This window comes from Oncorhynchus keta, chromosome 11 (genome assembly GCF_023373465.1).
Source record: "Oncorhynchus keta strain PuntledgeMale-10-30-2019 chromosome 11, Oket_V2, whole genome shotgun sequence".
Taxonomy (NCBI): Eukaryota; Metazoa; Chordata; class Actinopteri; order Salmoniformes; family Salmonidae; genus Oncorhynchus; species Oncorhynchus keta.
In genome coordinates this window covers 10,372,617-10,393,115 of record NC_068431.1, presented here as the reverse complement: position 1 = coordinate 10,393,115, position 20,499 = coordinate 10,372,617, and the positions used below count along the sequence as shown (strand labels likewise).

The 20,499-nt window shown below is 44.0% G+C and overlaps 1 protein-coding gene across 4 annotated transcripts in view; it reads left to right on the top strand.

The window, feature by feature from the left end:
* The window catches only part of afap1l1b (actin filament associated protein 1-like 1b), a 45,102-nt gene that overhangs the window by 6,046 nt on the left and 18,557 nt on the right, over positions 1-20,499 (top strand). For 2 of the 4 annotated variants that reach the window (XM_035779643.2, XM_035779642.2), the window contains exon 1: positions 15,558-15,726. The exons of 1 other annotated variant lie outside the window; for it this stretch is intronic. In XM_035779643.2, coding sequence (XP_035635536.1) covers positions 15,645-15,726 — 82 coding nt within the window. In that variant the 5' untranslated portion in view covers positions 15,558-15,644. Of the gene's footprint in view, positions 1-7,255; positions 7,486-15,557; positions 15,727-20,499 lie in introns of those variants that run through there. One more of the 4 variants, XM_052529423.1, reaches the window with a different exon arrangement.

Genomic DNA, 20,499 nt, shown 5'->3' with positions numbered 1-20,499 from the left:
GTTGCCAATCAGAGACAACGACAAGCACCTGACTCTGATTGAGAATCGCCTCAGGCAGCCAAGCCTAACAACACCGCTAATCAGCTGCGATCCCAAATACTACAAACCCCAATACGAAACACAACATATAAACCCATGTCACACCCTGGCCTACCCAAACATATAACAAAAACACAAAATACAATGACCAAGGCGTGACATACACGGGGTCATATCAAACTGTACCTCTAGTATTTTCTGTGCAGCAGTATGTATAGATTGCCAGAATCTGGCAATCTCCCTACAGCTCCAAAATACATGCATATAGGTTCCACTTTCAGAGGTACATCTTTTACAGTTAGGAGACATATCTGTTTTCATTCTATGGAGTCTCAAAGGAGTATAATAAAATTTGTACAAACATTTGTAATTAGATTCTTTCATTTTTACATTAGTAAGAGGTGCAGTATACCCTGTCGCAAACCTCCGCCCATAACTCATCACTGATAGTCAGACCAAGGTCCTTTTCCCAGATTATTTTCAAAGGAGTAAAGGAGGAGCCTCCTTTCTCAGAAAGGAGTCTATAGATGTAAGATATTTTGCCTTTAATGGATTGTGCTGTGACAAGAAGGGTTTCAACTTCATTCAACTGAGTTCTAAACCTCCTCTTGGAGGTAAATGAGGATGTCTAATTTGAAGATATATTTTTTTTAATGGATCTTGGCACATCGAATTCACTGCAGAGCTCTTGAAAGGATTTCAGTGTAGTGGTTTTCTGATGAAATAGGTCTGAAAAGGTTCTGATTCATAGAGTATGCCAAAGATTAAAGTTGGCATCCCTCAGGGCTTTTGGCAAGTCTGGGTTGCCTACTATAGGCGAGTGAGAACATATTTGGGAGGAAATTCCCAGGTATTTCTTACAGCCCCTCCACGCTAGTAGGGTGCTGTAAATCACAAAGGTTTTGGCTATGTTGCCCACTTCACTAAAGTTATTCATTAATATAATTGAGCTTAAGGGCAATGAACCACAGGATTGGGCTTCTATCTGAATCCACGTTGACTCTTGTCTGTTTGTGATCCATGTTAGCATGTTGCGGATTTGGGCAGACCAGTAGTACAATTGAAGGGAGGGAAGGGCAAGACCACCCTTAGATTCAGGTTTCGATAGAGTGGAAAACTTGATCCTAGGTTTTTTTATTGCCCCATATAAATTTGGTGATGCTTTGGTTAGTTGTTATGAAGAAGGAAACTGGGAGATAGCATGGGAGCATCTGAAATAAGTAGTTCAGTCTAGGGAGGACGTTCATACGGATGACATGAATTCTTCCTACTAAGCTAATTGGGAGGGAGATCCAGGTTTGGAGATCGTTCTTGATTCGATCCAGGAGTGGAAGATAATTTTCCTTAAAAAGGCTATTCAGATCTGGTGTTATGAAGATCCCGAGGTATTGAAACCCCTGTGTTTTCCATTGGAAAGGACATAGTGTCTTCATAGAGCTGGTGAGTGTAATATTGAGAGGGCAGACAGTGGATTTGTTCAAATTGATCTTATAACCTGAAAACTTGCCATACTGAGCAATTGTGTCTAAAATGAGAGGGAGGGATTTCTCAGGGTTGGATATGTAGAGCAAGACATCATCCGCGTAAAGCGAAATCTTGTGCTGCAGGCCGCCTGCAGAAACACCCATAATACTTGGATTGCTCCTTATCAGCTCTGCCAGAGGCTCCGCCCCCAACAAGTAGAGCAGGGGGGACAGTGAGCACCCTTGTCTTGTGCCCCATTCCAGATGGAATCTGTCAGAGTTCAGTCCATTAGTAGTCACCATGGCATTTGGATGAGAGTATAGTGATTTGATCCATTTAATAAAATTTGGGCCCATATTTAACTTTTCTAAGACTGAAAACAGAAAGCTCCACTCCATCCTGTCAAACGCCTTCTCGGCATCCAGTGAAGCCATCAGGACAGGGGTCTTCTGTGCGTTTACTTGATCAATAATATCAAAAAGACGGCGAATGTTATCAGAAGAGTATCTGTCTCTAATAAATCCAGTTTGGTCCGCTTTTATTATTTTGGGAAGAAGAGTGTTTAGTCTTTTGGCGAGCAATTTGGTAATTATTTTATAGTCGAAATCCAACAAGCTTATGGGCCGGAAGGACGAGCAGGATAGGGGGTCCTTGTCCTTTTTTAGCAACACTGTAATGCAAGCTGTGTGCATTGAGTCTGGGAGAACTCAGTTTTAGCAAAAATCCTCCAGCATTGGCATGAAGATAGGGCGGAGCTGGGGCCAAAAAGCTTTGTAGAACTCTCTGGGGAATCCATCTGGGCCTGGGGACTTATTAGGTGGCATGGAGGTAATTGCCTCCAGGATCTCCTCAGGAGTGAAGGGGGAGTTGAGATCTTCTTGGTCGGTCTCTGATAGTTTAGGTAGCGAGATTCCCTCTAGGAAAGAGTGGAGTTCTGCCTCCGTGTGTTTTCTCTCAGAGGTGTATAGTTTGCAGTAAAAATCATGAAAAGTTCAATTGATATTTTTTGGGTCGTATGTGACTTCGTCCTCTGCTGTTCGGATAGCCATGATTGTACGCTCTGACTGCTCCTTTTTTAATTGGTAAGCAAGCAATCTACTGGGCCTATTGCTATACTCATGGTATTTCTGTTTAGTAAAGAAAAACTATTTTTAATCTCCCGAGTGTAGTCCAAATTCAGTTTGGCTTTGGCTGCTTTAAGATGACTCCAGGAGGTGCTGCCTGGGGATTGTTTATGTATTCTTTCACAGCATTCCAGCTCCCTCTCAAGATCTAGCCTGTGTGCTTCCATTGCTTTTTTCTTAGAGGAAGCATATGCGATTAGATGACCTCTTAGTGTGGCTTTAGCAGCGTCCCACATTGTGGCTGGAGAAACAGGAGAATCTTTATTGTCTCGTGTGTAGTTGTCTATCCATGTAGTTACCAATGTATGGAACTCGTCATTTGATAGCATGGAGGTGTTGTATTTCCAGCTCTTTGACCTCGGGATGTTTTTGCAGAGGTCAAAGCGGAGGTGGACAAAGGCATGATCTGAAAGTGCTATGGGTCCGATTGTACATGTGGCTGAATTTATGAAACTCTTTGGGATAAAAAGGTAATCTATACGGGAGTAGGTGTTATGGACATTAGAGTAGTATGTATAGTCCATAGATGAGCTATTAGTCTCTCTCCAGATATCTATCAGTCCCATCTCTTTAGTAAGAGAGTTCAACATCTTTGCAGATCTAGGACTTGTGGTGGGGATTTGAGATGATTTGTCTAGGGTTGGGTTAAGGGTACAATTAAAATCTCCGGCCACCACGCCAAAGGAGACACAATGCTCATTGAACAGGGTTATCATTTTTGACATGAAGGCAGGAGTATCTGTGTTAGTGGCGTATATGTTTAAGATAGTAATTGGTTGACCATATAGTGACCCAGTTATCAAAATAAATCTCCCCTCCGGATCAGATATGTTTTTGTCAATTATGAATGGAACATTTTTATGGATAAGTATGGCTGTACCTCTACAGCTTGATTTGAAATATGAGAAATACACCTGTCCCACCCAAGCTCTGCAGAGTTTGGCATGTTCAGCATCACAGAGGTGTGTCTCTTCTAATAGCGCGATGTCTGCTTTTTCCTTCTTTAGAGCACATATGATCTTTTTCCGTTTTATTGCCCTAGACCATGGCAGTTCCATGTCAATAGATTTAAGGTACAAGTCATCGCTGGGTAAAAGTGGATAGTAGTTACAGCTGCGTTCACATAAAAGGAAAATAAATGGTGTACATAAAATAATAATCTCTGAACACCCCAGCCGAGTTCCCAAACAACTCGACACATCCCGTTGGATCTATTACCCCCCCCGCTCAGTCTCAATTCTGTGTCCCGAATAAAACAAAAACCGGGAACAGTTAGCGACGCACAACGTCTCCCTCTCCCCACCAAAGAAATGCCTCATCCTCTCCACCCCGCATTGAGTAAATGACACAGTTGCCCTCGTCCAGACCACAGTAAAAGAGGGGAGAAAAATAAAATCAATGGGTATTTGAATCCCCTGAAGATGCCTCGGTCAATGGAGTATTTCTTCACTTCGTCAAACTCTCGGCGCTTTCGGCGTATTCCAGCTGACAGGTCCTGGTGTAAAGCGAGTTTGGCGTTTCCCACTGTGATGGTGTTGTTTTTCGCCGCCTGTAGGACTCGTTCCTTGTCGGTGAATCTCAGGAAATGTATGGTGATTGGGTGCGGTGGTTGTCTGGCTGCTGGTGGGGGCCTCAGTGCTCGGTGAGCTCTCTCGAGTTCTATGGGCCTGTCGGTGGACAGGTGGAGCCAGGTGGAAGTTTGTCTTGCAGGTAGCGGATCAGTGGCATGTTTCCCTTTTCTTTTTCGCCCAGATTGAATAGAACACAATTATTCCTTCGCCCCTGTTTTCCAGGTACTCTGTTTTCTCTTCCAGATGCTCGATTTTCTTTTTAGCATATGCTATTGTTTCCATGGCATCTATCAATAAGTTTTCCATGGATAGGATTTGCCCCTCTGCCTCGTCCAGGCACCCCGCGTTTATGGTTATCTTGTTGTTGATGTCAGGCAAAGCGTTTTCCAGGATTGTCACCTTGCCCTCTATCGCACTGAGTTGAGAGTTAATGGCATCTAATTTGGTGTTTAGTTCTGTACGTTGGGATCTCAACTCAGAAAGGATGTCTTCGACAGAGTGCGAGGTTGGCATTCGTTGTGCCTCGGGGGGGAGTGGGTTCTCTTGCTCCTGGCTAATGGCGCTAGTTTTTTCTGAAGCTAGCTTCTAATTGGAGGCTTTTTCCTTCGCTAATGCTCGAGTCCGGGTAAAAATGTCACCTGTAGTGTCGCCTTTTGTAGCCGCCATGACTTTTTCTTACTAAAGCTAAATGAGGTAAGATTAGGAATTGGAAACTACTTGTGCGGAGCTCTTAGTTCATGCGGCCATCTCGTTCAAGGGTCACGTGATCCCGACATTTCACATTCTTAAAATAAAGTGGTGATCCTAACTGGCCTAAGACAGGGAATTTTTACTAGGATTAAATGTCAGGAATTGTGAAAACTGAGTTTAAATGTATTTGGCAAAGGTGTCTGTAAACTTCCGACTTCAACTATATATATATGTGTGTGTATATATATACATACATACACATGTGTAACGGCAGAGTGAAATCAGACTTATGTTGATTATGAATAGGGATGTAAGAGCTGAAATGGTCTTTGTCTGAGAGGGCCCTGCCACAGTTTGACTCCGGGGCCTGTTGAGTGGAAATCAAAGCTGCCCGTCTAAAGGGGCACTCTGTGTGCTGCATCCCCCCCCCCCTCAAGGTCAGGGCCTTAGCAGGGGAAGCTGAGAGACTGACTGGGCTGGGATTTTACTATGGTCGTAGATGGGAGTTGAGCTGAACTGACCTTTCTCTAACCTCGGAATGTCACGGATAGCTAAGGTCATAGAATAACGATAAAAGACAGAGCTGTTAGAGAGAGGTTTTATGAGTTATTTGAACTCCCTCCAACTCTCTCAAAATGCCCCAGAAAAGCCATTTCACAAGCATCCTGGGTTGTTTTTCTGTAACTATGACTCCCATGATGGCCTGACCTAGGTCTCATTACTGGGTCTTCAGTCAAGGAGTCTGTACACAACACCAACACAGACAAGAAACATGTGCACACACAAACTCTTGTATCTCTTCAATAGTCAGGCAGTAAGGTTTAAAACAAGTTTTGTGAGGGAAAAGCGGGGAGCGAGTATTAGGACAATTATTCTCTCTTGGGGTCAGTCTGACCCTCCAGACAGAGGAGGTCCGGTAGTTTCTATCATGTCTGAGCCTCCAGACAGAGGAGGTCCGGGGCTGGCCTCTGCAGAGCATTGTCATCAATTTCCTGTTGATGTGCAGCTTGTGTTCTCCTCTAAATAAACAGTTCCGTGTTGAAATATTGGCAGAGCAGCATCCTGAATGAAACTGAGACATTCACAATGACAACGCAGAACGTAAGAAGAGTCGATGGTGTGTTTATCTTGTCATGTGGCGTCTTGACAATGTGGGTGTGGCCAAAGTACATTTTTAGTAGACTCCCTGATGACATAAAGTCCCACTGACCAGTTGAAATCTAGACCTCCTCTGGGAGATGGATGTTCTCAGGCGGTATCTCTGGAACTTGTCTTTATAATGCATGGAGGAATGGACCCAACAGACTCGAGCCACGTCTGTCCTCACTGCCTTTGATTTCCTGAAGTGCTGTGGAATCATTGCTATGTAATGACAATGTCATCCTCCTAGACTCTGTCCTTCCCTTCCCTCTCAGTGCTGTGGCCTGTTGTCTCTCTCAGATCTGTGATTGACCCAGTCCAACTTTTTGTTGTCATCAGAATTGAATTTCACCCTCCCTCCCATGTGGTCTCCATATGACCAGGCTCTGGGTGCACAAAGGCCCTCTCTATGAGTCATTCCTCAGCCCTCGGTGAGTGTGATGAACAGCAAGCCTCTCGCCACAACAGCTGATGTGCATCTTCAGCGAGAGCCTGTCCTTGGCCGTGCACTGCCCCGTAGGGAGGACATGGCAGGTCAAACCAGACCACATAGCTTTCTCTCCTCCTAGACTACAGACCATTTGTTGTATGCAGAGAACGTCTCACTAAGCTCTGGTCTGGAGAGCCTACCACTGGACAGAAAGTAAATATAGAGTAATGTGATACCATTTAAGACTCAGAGATCAGCAGATCTTTTATACGATGCGGAGGTCAAATAATGTGAAAGGATGAAGGCAGTGGATGGTGACGATGAAGTGAATTTGGGATGTTGTAGTAACGAGATTACAGGAACAGGAAGCAGAAGGTTGGGGTTGATAGAAGCTGCTGTCGTCAGCCTAGACAGGGAAACCACAGCTGCGGGACATATCCTTTTACCCATAGTGCCAATGGATGCCTCTGGACCGCACAGCTGCGTCCCTACGCCCCTGCACATATCAGCCGCCGTGTGTGTTTTGAGTGAATGTTTTGTTGTTTTTTGTTCTAGTTTGTAACATTGCATTGTCCCTCTTTCTGTCATTGTCTAATTTTGTCCCTTGTCTGGACAATGGTGTATTGTTAGGGTGCGGAAAGGCTGAGTGCAAAGAGCTTGAATGAAGGTTCAGGACAAAGTCTCCTCCCTGTAGGATGGATCTGTTTTAGTGGAGACATTACTGTTGTGACCTGTTGGAGCTGTCTACATGGGCTCTGTTACCACCCATATGTATGTTATAGTAACATCAGACAGCCTCTAAGGGTTGGATTTCATCTGTATCGCGGAAGAGCCGTGTTAAAATTGAAAGGTCATTTACGATTGCGCGACACATGCAGCGTTTACCGTTTACCGTTCTCCGCGAACGCCGGAACATTGCCTTTACGATTCAACGGAGCTACAACGCGGGTATTCCGTGATACTTCTGCGATTAGGATTGACTCCAGCCCTGAGAGGCTGTCGGATGTTAATGGTAGCGTGAGTGCTTGTAAGTTTGCTGATTTGTCTTGTACTGTAAGCCAGCTCTGACTATACTGGAATAGCTCTCAGGCGTGGGGAGGGAAAGGAGAGAGGACATGTCAAATTTTATCTAAGCTGACAGATCTGTGATCTGGGAGTGTTGACAGTTGGCAGGCGAGGCTTTGTTGACCTGAACTACGGCAGGGATCATAGTGTTCAATCACACTGTGTGGCTGCAGGGGAACGTCACGAGAGGCCTCTCTGAGCACTGTGACTCAACTAAAGGGCAAATCCACAGAAATGGAATTGCGCTGAGACTCAGATTTTTCCAACAAACATGGATTTCAAAGTATAACAAACCATACAAACTCTATGCACAAGGAATTATTTTAAAAATGTACACTGAATATTTGACACAAAAACACTTACTGGAAGAACTGTGCAGACACTGTTTCATGAAACTCCCGACGAAACAGTTCTTGTGCTGACGTTGCTTCCAGAGGCAGTTTGGAAGTCAGTAGTGAGTGTTGCAACAGAGGACAGACGTGCTTCAGTACTCAGCGGTCCTGTTCTGTGAGCTCGTGAGGCCTACCAATTCGCGGCTGAGCCGTTGTTTCTCCTGGACGTTTCCACTTCACAATAACAGCACTTACAATTGACCGGGGCAGTTGGAAGTCACTAAGATAGCACCACAGTAAGGCCATTCTACTGCTAATTTTAGTCTATGGCGATGCATGGCTGTGTGCTCGATATTATACACCTGTCAGCAACGGGTGTGGCTGAAATATCAGAATCCACTCATTTGAAGTGTTTGAGTGTCCATATATCTTACACACAGTGCACACAGTGCATTCGAAAAGTGTAAATCCACTTCACTTACTGTATCTTCAATAATAGATTAAAATACATTATTCCAAAGTCAATGTGTCATGTCATAGCTGACACCCCATTCTTTCTGCAGACATCTTTGAATCTTAATTTGGCGTAGATACTTTTGTCGTTGTTGCTCCTAGACGTTACATTTTTTTTGTACATGCATACATACATTGTGCATTCGGAAAGTATTCAGACCCCTTGACTGTTTCTACACACAATACCCCATAATGACATCACAATACACCATAATGACATCACAATACCCTATAATGACATCACAATACCCCATAATGACAAAGCAAAAACAGGTATTTAGAAATTTTTGCAAATTTATAAAAAATAAATAGCTGACATGACATTTATATAAGAATTCAGATCATTTACTCAGGACTTTGTTGAAGCACCTTTGGCAGTGATTACAGCCTCAAGTCATCTTGGGTATGACGCTACAAGCTTGACACACCTGTGTTTGGGGAGTTTCTCCCATTCTTCTCTGTAGATCCTCTCAAGCTCTGTCAGGTTGGATGGGGACTGTCGCTGCACAGCTATTTTCAGGTCTCTCCAGAGATGTTCGATCGGGTACAAGTCCGGGTTCTGGCTGGGCCACTCAAGGACATTCAGAGACTTGTCCCGAAGCCACTCCTGCTTTGTCTTGGCTGTGTGCTTAGGGTCGTTGTCCTGTTGGAAGGTGAACCTTCGCTACAGTCTGAGGTCCTTCATCAAGGATTTCTCTGTACTTTGCTCTGTTCATCTTTCCCTCAATCCTGATTAGTCTCCCAGTCCCTGCCGCTGAAAAACGTCCCCACAGCATGATGCTGCCACCACCAAGCTTCACCGTAGGGATGGTGCCAGGTTTCCTCCAGACGTGATGCTTGGCATTCAGGCCGACGAGTTCAATCTTTCATCAGACCAGAATATCTTGTTTCTCATGCAGACCATGAGTCTTTGAGACCAGGAGTCTTTGAGACCAGGAGTCTTTGGTGCCTTTTGGAAAACTCCAAGGAGGCTTTCATGTGTCTTCTACTGAGGAGTGGCTTCCGTCTGGCCACTCTGCCATAAAGGCCTGACTAGTGGAGTGCTGCAGAGATGGTTGTCCTTCTGGAAGGTTCTCCCGTCTCCACAGAGGAACTCTGGAGCTCTGTCAGAGTGACCATCGGGATCTTGGTCACCTCCCTGACCAAGGCCCTTCTCCCCCAATTGCTTAGTTTGGCCAGGCGACCAGTCTTGGTGGTTCCAAACTTCTTCCATTTAAGAATTATGGAGGCCACTGTGTTCTTGGGGACCTTCAATGCTGCAGACATTTTTTGGTACCCTTCCCCAGATCTGTGCCTCGACACAGTCCTTCCTGTCTTATATACAGACAGGTGTGTGTCTTTCCAAATCAAATTATGCAAACATTTCTAAAAACCTGTTTTCGCTTTGTCTTTATGGGGTATTGTGCGTAGATTGATGAGAAAAAATATAATTGAATACATTTTAGAATAAGGCTGTAACGTAACAAAATGTGGAAAAAGTCAAGGTGTTTGAATTCTTTCTGAATCCACTGTATATATGGCAGCAGCCTCTAAGGTGCAGGGTTGAGTAACCGGGTGGTAACCTGCTAGTGACTAAGTTCAAGACAGGATACTGGGTGGAGCTAGTGATGGCTATTTAACAGTCTGATGGCCTTGAGATAGAAGCTTCTTTTCAGTCTCTCGGTCCCAGCTTTCATGCACCTGTACTGACCTCGCCTTCTGGATGATACTGGGGTGAACAGGCAGTGGCTCGGGTGTTTGATGTCCTTGATGATCTTTTTGGCCTTCCTGTGGCATCGGGTGCTTTAGGTGTCCTGGGGAGCAGGCAGTGTGCGCCCGGTGATGCATTGTTCAGACCGCACCACCGTCTGGAGAGCCTTGTGATTGTGGGCGGTGTAGCTGCCGTACCAGGCGGTGAATGCTCTCAGACAGAATGCTCTCAGTTGTACTTTTGTGAGGGTCTCAGCTGGGTTAAAGATATGTGGTGTTTTTGGTAACAAGGCAATGCTTCTTAAATGTGTGTGTGTGTGTGTGTGTACCTTAATTTCCAAAGAACAGCTTTTAATTAGACACAGAATTTGACATGCTGCTATGAACTTCACGTTGGTGCTCATTGGTCATTTTTACATGGAAACGACCTAAATTAGCTACACCACCCACAGGATCTCCCAGGCTGGCACACTTCCCAGAGATGTCCGAGCAGAGGGCGCAGGGGAGTGGGCGTCTGGGCGAGAGGGGTGTAGGGCTGGAGGTTTGAGGGTGTTGCATGGGAATGCAAGTGGCGAGGCGAGCGGGCCAGGCCCCTCTCTGGTCCTGGCAGTAGGGGTTCAGACAGACTAGTGACCCCTAGAGACCCCGGGGCTGTGGAGTTGTGATTTCACCCCACACCGCTCCAATAACACACACATCCTACAGCACCGCTAGGCCTGCTCCTGCTCCTGCTCCTGCTCCTGCACCTGCTCCTGCTCCTGCTCCTGCTCCTGCTCCTGCTCCTGCACCTGCTCCTGCTCCTGCTCCTGCTCCGCTCCCATTTCTCTTTCCTCAAACACATACAGTATGTCTATGCTCTCTAGTGAGAGGTGTTGATCACACACGTCTATATTGTTTAGCAGCAGAAATACAGGTTTTTATTATTTTGTTAGGCTCCATTTCCTTGTTTTCAAGAGGAAGGAAACCAACCATTCTCTGTGGAAACAATCTGCTGCCCTTTTTTAAACGTCTCCTCAATGAATTAGAGATTCAATCTGCTGACTATGAGAAAATAAGTCAGCATTCATTAGCTACACGTACAGTTTCTCTAAAGTGACACTCAAATGACAAGATCACGTCTTTAAAAAAACAACCAGAGCAGTGAGGCTGATTTCATGTGAAGCTCTCTGTTATGTCTGAGTGTTGAGGCTGATTCATGTGAAGCTCTCTGTTATGTCTGAGTGTTGAGGCTAGTCATGTGAAGCTCTCTGTTATGTCTGAGTGTTGAGGCTAGTCACGTGACGTGCTGTACTGCTGTGAGTGCGTTGGCAGGCATTTGCTCAGTTCAGTCGGTGGCTCTCTGGGGTCTCCACGGTTTCCTAGTGTGTCCAGCTGTAGCCATGAGGACGTGTCAGTGAGCAGAGAGGGAGATGGAGAGAGGCAGAAGAGTCAAGGTCACTGGATCAGCCTCACCCCCCGGATATCCCCTCTGGAGGGAAGAACCCAACCCAACACGATTCCTGTTGAATGGAAACCTTTTACTGACTGACTATGCATGCATTGAGACTTCCATTGTGGTTTCCTTGATATCATCCAGTGACGTCATTTAATTGCCAGCGCCCCCGCCAATCCCTTTTAGCAGTTTCCACCTCTAGAGACTAAGGATGCAAAGGAAGGGTATATACTGGAAACGTTCAACGTTTAACCAGTGAACTACCAACATTTTTGTATCTTTCAAGGATTTAATGTATTTTATATCACAACATCTAGTTGCCCTTTTTAAGGTACTTCACATTTGTACAGGTGTCTGTAATAATTTCTCCTTCTCCCAAATCCGTTCAGCTGATGTTCTGAAAGAGCTGCAAAATCTGGACTCCTACAAATCAGCCGGGCTAGACAATCTGGACCCTTTCTTTCTAAAATGATCTGCCGAAATTATTGCCACCCCTATTACTAGCCTGTTCAACCTCTCTTTTGTGTCGTCTGAGATTCCCAAAGATTGGAAAGCAGCTGCGGTCATCCCCCTCTTCAAAGGGGGGGACACTCTTGACCCAAACTGCTACAGACTTATATCTATCCTACCATGCCTTTCTAAGGTCTTCGAAAGCCAAGACAACAAACAGATTACCGACCATTTCGAATCTCACCATACCTTCTCAGCTATGCAATCTGGTTCCACCTCAGCCACGCTCAAGGTCCTAAACGATATCTTAACCGCCATCGATAAGAAACATTACTGTGCAGCCATATTCATTGATCTGGCCAAGGCTTTCGACTCTGTCAATCACCACATCCTCATCGGCAGACTCGACAGCCTTGGTTTCTCAAATGATTGCCTCGCCTGGTTCACCAAATACTTCTCTGATAGAGTTCAGTGTGTCAAATCGGAGGGTCTGCTGTCCGGACCTCTGGCAGTCTCTATGAGGGTGCCACAGGGTTCAATTCTTGGACCAACTCTCTACTCTGTATACATCAATGAGGTCGCTCTTGCTGCTGGTGAGTCTCTGATCCACCTCTACGCAGACGACACCATTCTGTATACTTCTGGCCCTTCTTTGGACACTGTGTTAACAACCCTCCAGGCAAGCTTCAATGCCATACAACTCTCCTTCCGTGGCCTCCAATTGCTCTTAAATACAAGTCAAACTAAATGCATGCTCTTCAACCGATCGCTACCTGCACCTACCCGCCTGTCCAACATCACTACTCTGGACGGCTCTGACTTGGAAAACTACAAATACTTAGGTGTCTGGTTAGACTGTAAACTCTCCTTCCAGACCCATATCAAACATCTCCAATCGAAAGTTAAATCTAGAATTGGCTTCCTATTTTGCAACAAAGCATCCTTCACTCATGCTGCCAAACATACCCTTGTAAAACTGACCATCCTACCAATCCTCAACTTTGGCGATGTCATTTACAAAATAGCCTCCAATACCCTACTCAACAAATTGGATGCAGTCTATCACAGTGCAATCCGTTTTGTCACCAAAGCCCCATATACTACCCACCATTGCGACCTGTACGCTCTCGTTGGCTGGCCCCTGCTTCATACTCGTCGCCAAACCCACTGGCTCCATGTCATCTACAAGACCCTGCTAGGTAAAGTCCCCCCTTATCTCAGCTCGCTGGTCACCATAGCATCTCCCACCTGTAGCACACGCTCCAGCAGGTATGTCTCTCTAGTCACCCCCAAAACCAATTCTTTCGTTGGCCGCCTCTCCTTCCAGTTCTCTACTGCCAATGACTGGAACGAACTACAAAAATCTCTGAAACTGGAAACACTTATCTCCCTCACTAGCTTTAAGCACCAACTGTCAGAGCAGCTCACAGATTACTGCACCTGTACATAGCCCACCTATAATTTAGCCCAAACAACTACCTATTTCCCAACTGTATTTCATTAATTTATTTATTTTGCTCCTTTGCACTCCATTATTTTTATTTCTACTTTGCACATTCTTCCATTGCAAAACTACCATTCCAGTGTTTTACTTGCTATATTGTATTTACTTTGCCACCATGGCCTTTTTTGCCTTAACCTCCCTTCTCACCTCATTTGCTCACATTGTATATAGACTTGTTTATACTGTATTATTGACTGTATGTTTGTTTTACTCCATGTGTAACTCTGTGTCGTTGTATCAGTCGAACTGCTTTGCTTTATCTTGGCCAGGTTGCAATTGTAAATGAGAACTTGTTCTCAACTTGCCTACCTGGTTAAATAAAGGTGAAATAAATTAAATAAAAAATCTCTGGCCCTCTGTGTGGCCTTCACATTTGTACAGGTGTCTGTAATAATCTCTGGCCCTCTGTGTGGCCTTATCACATGGAAAATATGTCCAAATAATTCAGGAAGATTTTCAAATAAAAATTGAATGACAAAGCTGTAAAATATTATCCTAAATGTAAATCAACTAGGTGAATACTGTTGTTCAATGAAGGTTTCAACATGAAATATCCTTTATATATATATATATATATATATATAAAAACGAAATTACACATTTATTTTACTATGTACTTAGTATGTGTATCTTGTCAATGTTTCGGTGTCAAATTGGTGGCAGCTGTGAAGATCAATAGTTGGAAGAGTTGCAGAGTTAATTGTAAATAATACCATTGTTTATTAGTTGTTTTTTTTTCATTAATTAGGCTATTTTCTCTTGAACCATCTGGTCTATCTACTAGAAACTCATGAACCATCTGGTCTATCTACTAGAAACTCATGAACCGTCTGGTCTATCTACTAGAAACTCATGAACCGTCTGGTCTAACTACTAGAAACTCATGAACCATCTGGTCTATCTACTAGAAACTCATGAACCATCTGGTCTGTCTACTAGAAACTCATGAACCATCTGGTCTATCTACTACAAACTCATGAACCGTCTGGTCTAACTACTAGAAACTCATGAACCATCTGGTCTATCTACTAGAAACTCATGAACCGTCTGGTCTAACTACTAGAAACTCATGAACCATCTGGTCTATCTACTAGAAACTCATGAACCATCTGGTCTATCTACTAGAAACTCATGAACCATCTGGTCTATCTACTAGAAACTCATGAACCGTCTGGTCTATCTACTAGAAACTCATGAACCGTCTGGTCTATCTACTAGAAACGAATGTACACGGATAGAAAAAATGAATACTATATATATATATATGAATAAATTGCTTAAGTGACTCAAGATTATCAAAGTTATGATAGATTTTCTGTTAATGACCAAAATTACTGACGATTCTGGTAACATCGGTAAACTACCGGTAGGTTTACAATCGTACTAGAGACCCAACCCGGAGAAGTGGAACCCCTCAAAGCAAGTAGATGAAATTTAAAGATTGTGTGTGACGTCTCAGATGGGCAGAGAGACTGACTGACAGAGAGACTGACTGACAGAGAGACTGACAGAGAGACTGACAGAGAGACTGACAGAGAGACTGACAGAGAGACTGACTGACAGAGAGACTGACTGAGAGACTGACTGAGAGACTGACTGAGAGACTGACAGAGAGACTGACAGAGAGACTGACAGAGAGACTGACAGAGAGACTGACAGACAGAGAGACTGACAGACAGACTGACTGAGAGACTGACAGAGGTACTGACAGAGGTACTGACAGAGGTACTGACAGAGAGACTGACAGAGATACTGACAGAGATACTGACAGAGAGACTGACTGAGAGACTGACTGAGAGACTGACAGAGAGACTGACAGACAGAGAGACTGACAGACTGACTGAGAGACTGACATAGAGACTGACTGAGAGACTGACTGAGAGACTGACAGAGAGACTGACAGAGAGACTGACTGACAGAGAGACTGCCATAGAGACTGACAGAGAGACTGACTGAGAGACTGACTGAGAGACTGACTGAGAGACTGACAGAGAGACTGACAGAGAGCCTGACATAGAGCCTGACATAGAGACTGACACAGAGCGACAAAGTAGAGCGAGTGGAGGGTGTAACAGCAGGAGAATAAATTCTTTGAGCCCAGCCCACTAGATACCACAATACCAGGGTAGGAGCGAGCGAGGGAGTGAGTTAAATGACTGTGTGTTGAGAGCTCTGCAATCATCCAGAGACGACCACAGCTGATGTGTGGATTACCACAGCATTTCTCACTGGAGCTGTTTTTGGGAAATGGTGGGCTTTCTTCTTCTTCAGCTGTTGAAGCCGGTAAGCAACCAAATCGACTGCATGCTTGTATTATACTGTCTTGGCAGCCTCTCTCTTAGTGGTCTGTGTGGGTTGTGTTTGTCCTCGTCTCTCAGGACTGTAACATTTGAATTGGAGATGGATGTCCGTGTAGATCATGTGATTAGTCTTATGGTTGGTTCTACTGAGTACTGGATCTCCACTTCCTGACGATGTGTGGATGTTTTCTCAATTATCTCTGAAAGTTGACTACTTTTCAGACAGTTATGTTTTAACAGGGCCAGTTCATTTCCGTTCCTTGATATTCAGAGAGGGGATTTGTTATTACAGAGATGTTTATTGTGACTGACCGCCTCGTTTCGGTCTTACGTAGCAAAATTTGAAATGGTGTTTTTTAAATATTGGATAAAAGTAGATTTAAAGCTAGAAAATTGTATATCATACACAGCAGTTGAGGAACACATGGGAAAGTAGTTTTACGAAAATGGCTCTTGAATGTTTTGGGACACCTACTGGAGAGCTCTTCTTTGTCTACACCTATTAAGTATTGTTCACACCCTGTTAAGCTTTAGCCCCATCCATGTCTTTAAGGATACACGTGAGGCCATGTGCTAAACAGGGAGTACGGTAGTGTACAACCAAAGATTTCAAGACTCGAGACTGGTTTCTACTATTTCTATCGACATGTCTGTATACAGTTGTCGCAATGACATCATGAACATTCTATTGTCGTTCCGACATCAAACTTGTCATTGTTGTTATGAAACAGTATAAAGACAGCAGCACGGTGGTCCAAAACAGCATAAATGGTGTATTTCAACACCAATAAACCTATTAGTTTAAACATGTATTTAGTGTTTGTCAATCTAACAAACCAGGCAACTAAAAGCAACTTTCTAAACAATGTTTTTGGTTAGTTTCTAGCTTGTTAGAAGGTGTAAACGGTACAATGAAATGGTTACTTGCATAGTGGAGTATTTTGTTAAGACATGTAGCTAGCTAGCTAAACAATGAACCATAATCCCAACTCATAAAATTACTACCCTCCATGTATCTACAGTTAGCTAAAGCTAACCATCTAGCTAGGTTCAATTTTAGCTAGCTAACATTAGGCTAGAACTAGCAATGCAAATTTCTCTGAGATAAGGATGACATCATACACATAATGCTATTGAGCCAGCTAACAGTACGCTTTTACTTGCAATAAATTACTTTCTGGCTAAATTAGAAACATATAATATCTGAAAATGTAGCCAGCTAGACTCTCTTACCCATATACAGTGCCTTGCGAAAGTACTCGGCCCCCTTGAACTTTGTGACCTTTTGCCACATTTCAGGCTTCAAACATAAAGATATAAAACTGTATTTTTTGTGAAGAATCAACAACAAGTGGGACACAATCATGAAGGGGAACGACATTTATTGGATATTTCAAACTTTTTTAACAAATCAAAAACTGAAAAATTGGGCGTGCAAAATTATTCAGCCCCCTTAAATTAATACTTTGTAGCGCCACCTTTTGCTGCGATTACAGCTGTAAGTCGCTTGGGGTATGTCTCTATCAGTTTTGCACATCGAGAGACTGACATTTTGTCCCATTCCTCCTTGCAAAACAGCTCGAGCTCAGTGAGGTTGGATGGAGAGCATTTGTGAACAGCAGTTTTCAGTTCTTTCCACAGATTCTCGATTGGATTCAGGTCTGGACTTTGACTTGGCCATTCTAACACCTGGATATGTTTATTTTTGAACCATTCCATTGTAGATTTTGCTTTATGTTTTGGATCATTGTCTTGTTGGAAGACAAATCTCCGTCCCAGTCTCAGGTCTTTTGCAGACTCCATCAGGTTTTCTTCCAGAATGGTCCTGTATTTGGCTCCATCCATCTTCCCATCAATTTTAACCATCTCCCCTGTCCCTGCTGAAGAAAAGCAGGCCCAAACCATGATGCTGCCACCACCATGTTTGACAGTGGGGATGGGTGTGTTCAGAGGGATGAGCTGTGTTGCTTTTACGCCAAACATAACGTTTTGCATTGTTGCCAAAAAGTTCAATTTTGGTTTCATCTGACCAGAGCACCTTCTTCCACATGTTTGATGTGTCTCCCAGGTGGCTTGTGGCAAACTTTAAACAACACTTTTTATGGATATCTTTAAGAAATGGCTTTCTTCTTGCCACTCTTCCATAAAGGCCAGATTTGTGCAATATACGACTGATTGTTGTCCTATGGACAGAGTCTCCCACCTCAGCTGTAGATCTCTGCAGTTCATCCAGAGTGAGCATGGGCCTCTTGGCTGCATCTCTGATCAGTCTTCTCCTTGTATGAGCTGAAAGTTTAGAGGGACGGCCAGGTCTTGGTAGATTTGCAGTGGTCTAATACTCCTTCCATTTCAATATTATCGCTTGCACAGTGCTCCTTGGGATGTTTAAAGCTTGGGAAATCTTTTTGTATCCAAATCCAGCTTTAAACTTCTTCACAACAGCATCTCGGACCTGCCTGGTGTGTTCCTTGTTCTTCATGATGCTCTCTGCACTTTTAACGGACCTCTGAGACTATCACAGTGCAGGTGCATTTATACGGAGACTTGATTACACACAGGTGGATTGTATTTATCATCATTAGTCATTTAGGTCAACATTGGATCATTCAGAGATACTCACTGAACTTCTGGAGAGAGTTTGCTGCACTGAAAGTAAAGGGGCTGAATAATTTTGCACACCCAATTTTTCAGTTTTTGATTTGTTAAAAAAGTTTGAAATATCCAATAAATGTCGTTCCACTTCATGATTGTGTCCCACTTGTTGTTGATTCTTCACAAAAAATACAGCTTTATATCTTTGTTTGAAGCCTGAAATGTGGCAAAAGGTCGCAAAGTTCAAAGGGGCCGAATACTTTCGCAAGGCACTGTACATGGATGAAAGCTTCTCCCTCTGTCACGGTTGCCCTTAGCTTGAAGATGTAATCCAGTCAGGTGTTTTATACAACAGCCTTCTGTGTTCTCTTTTTCGACTCCCTCCGCATTTGCAATCAAATGCCTCCTTAGCTATCATATTGTGAAGAGCCTTAGCAACAGTTGTGCAGTTCGTCGTGATATCTTTCAAAAAAGCTGTTTTAGAAAGGATTATCTACACATACTAAGCTGCTCATGGTATAGACAGAAGCGTGCTACATGGCAGACCAATCTAAACTCATCTCTCGGCATGTCCAGCCCATCCATTATCTCAGCCAATCATGGCTAGTGCAAAGGTTCCTGTCTTTTTCCTGACCTGTCACTGATATGACTGTTCCAATAAGCTGACCAGGAAACCTGATTTTCAGACTGATCCCTGACCTGTCACTGATACGACTGTTCCAATAAGCTGACCAGGAAACCTGACTTTCAGACTGATCCCTGACCTGCCACTGATACGACTGTTCCAATAAGCTGACCAGGAAACCTGACTTTCAGACTGATCCCTGACCTGTCACTGAGACGACTGTTCCAGTAAGCTGACCAGGAAACCTCTGACTTTCTGACCAGCCCAGACGTTGCGGCACCCCACTTCTAAACAACTCTAACTGGACTGTATTCAGAGGGTTGTGAAGTCATCTGAAATCACAGTGGTTGTGCTGAACTTGTTTACTCTTGTTTGATAGGTAAGGGTTGTATGGTGTTATTACAGAGTAACTTCTGCAACAAAAGCAAGAAGCCAAGAGAGCAGACATTTTCCAATGGGATTCTGAGAGGTCATGACTGTGCCAACATAACCTTACAGTTAGCCTTGTTTCTACATGAAGACCTCTGCTCACAAAGCACTTCAGGTCTACTCTTTGAAGCTGATCAGTTTGTTGCTGTGGGTAGAGAAATAAAACACTTAGACCGACAGGTTGTTTGATCTGCTATGAGCAGAGATAGAGACAACAACCTTCAGCACTAAAAGCTACAAAAACAGGCCCATATTCTACTGGAAACTTGTGACCAAGAAAAACATCTCTCACTTCCAGAGACATCAAAGAAAAACAGGTAGGCCTGAGATTACTGCCTACAAAGTCATCGGTGTGTGTGTGTGTGTGTGTGTGTGTGTGTGTGTGTGTGTGTGTGTGTGTGTGTGTGTGTGTGTGTGTGTGTGTGTGTGTGTGTGTGTGTGTGTGTGTGTGTGTGTGTGTGTGTGTGTGTGTGTGTGTGTGTGTGTGTGTGTGTGTGTGTGATAGAGAGATGCTCCTCTCCAGGGGAGCCCCAGTGGCACGGCAATCTCCTCTCAGCTCCAGGAATGACCCACTACAGATAAGATGAATCACTTATCACCAGGGGAGCTGTTAAACAGATGTTTCTGTGTAGTTAAATGGTCCTGTCATGGGTTTGAGGGTGCTATGCTGGGACCCTCTCATCACAATGCCAGGAAGATAGGTTGATAAATCGAATCTCAAATCAAATGTTATTGGTCGCATACACATATTTAGCAGATGTTATTGCGGGTGTAGTGAAATGCTTGTGTTCCTAGCTCCAACAGTGCAGTAATATCTAACAATTAAGAGTTCTACACGTGGAAAACATGTTGAAATTGATATGTGGAAATTCATCCAAAATGTGGAGTTCCTTTCTTTGGACACTTGAGCTAAGGGTTGCTCTATTGCCCGGAGGAAAGGGACCTGAGCAGTTATGCAAGTTGAGTCTGAACGCAAAGAATTGCAGTGGTCTGGTCTTTCTGGTTCCTCCACTGTGTGTCGGTGAAAATACTTTCCATGTTCAGGTGATCATCAGGCTTCTTCAGGGCAACAAAAACAACACCTGACTTACCCAATGGGAGAGAGCCATC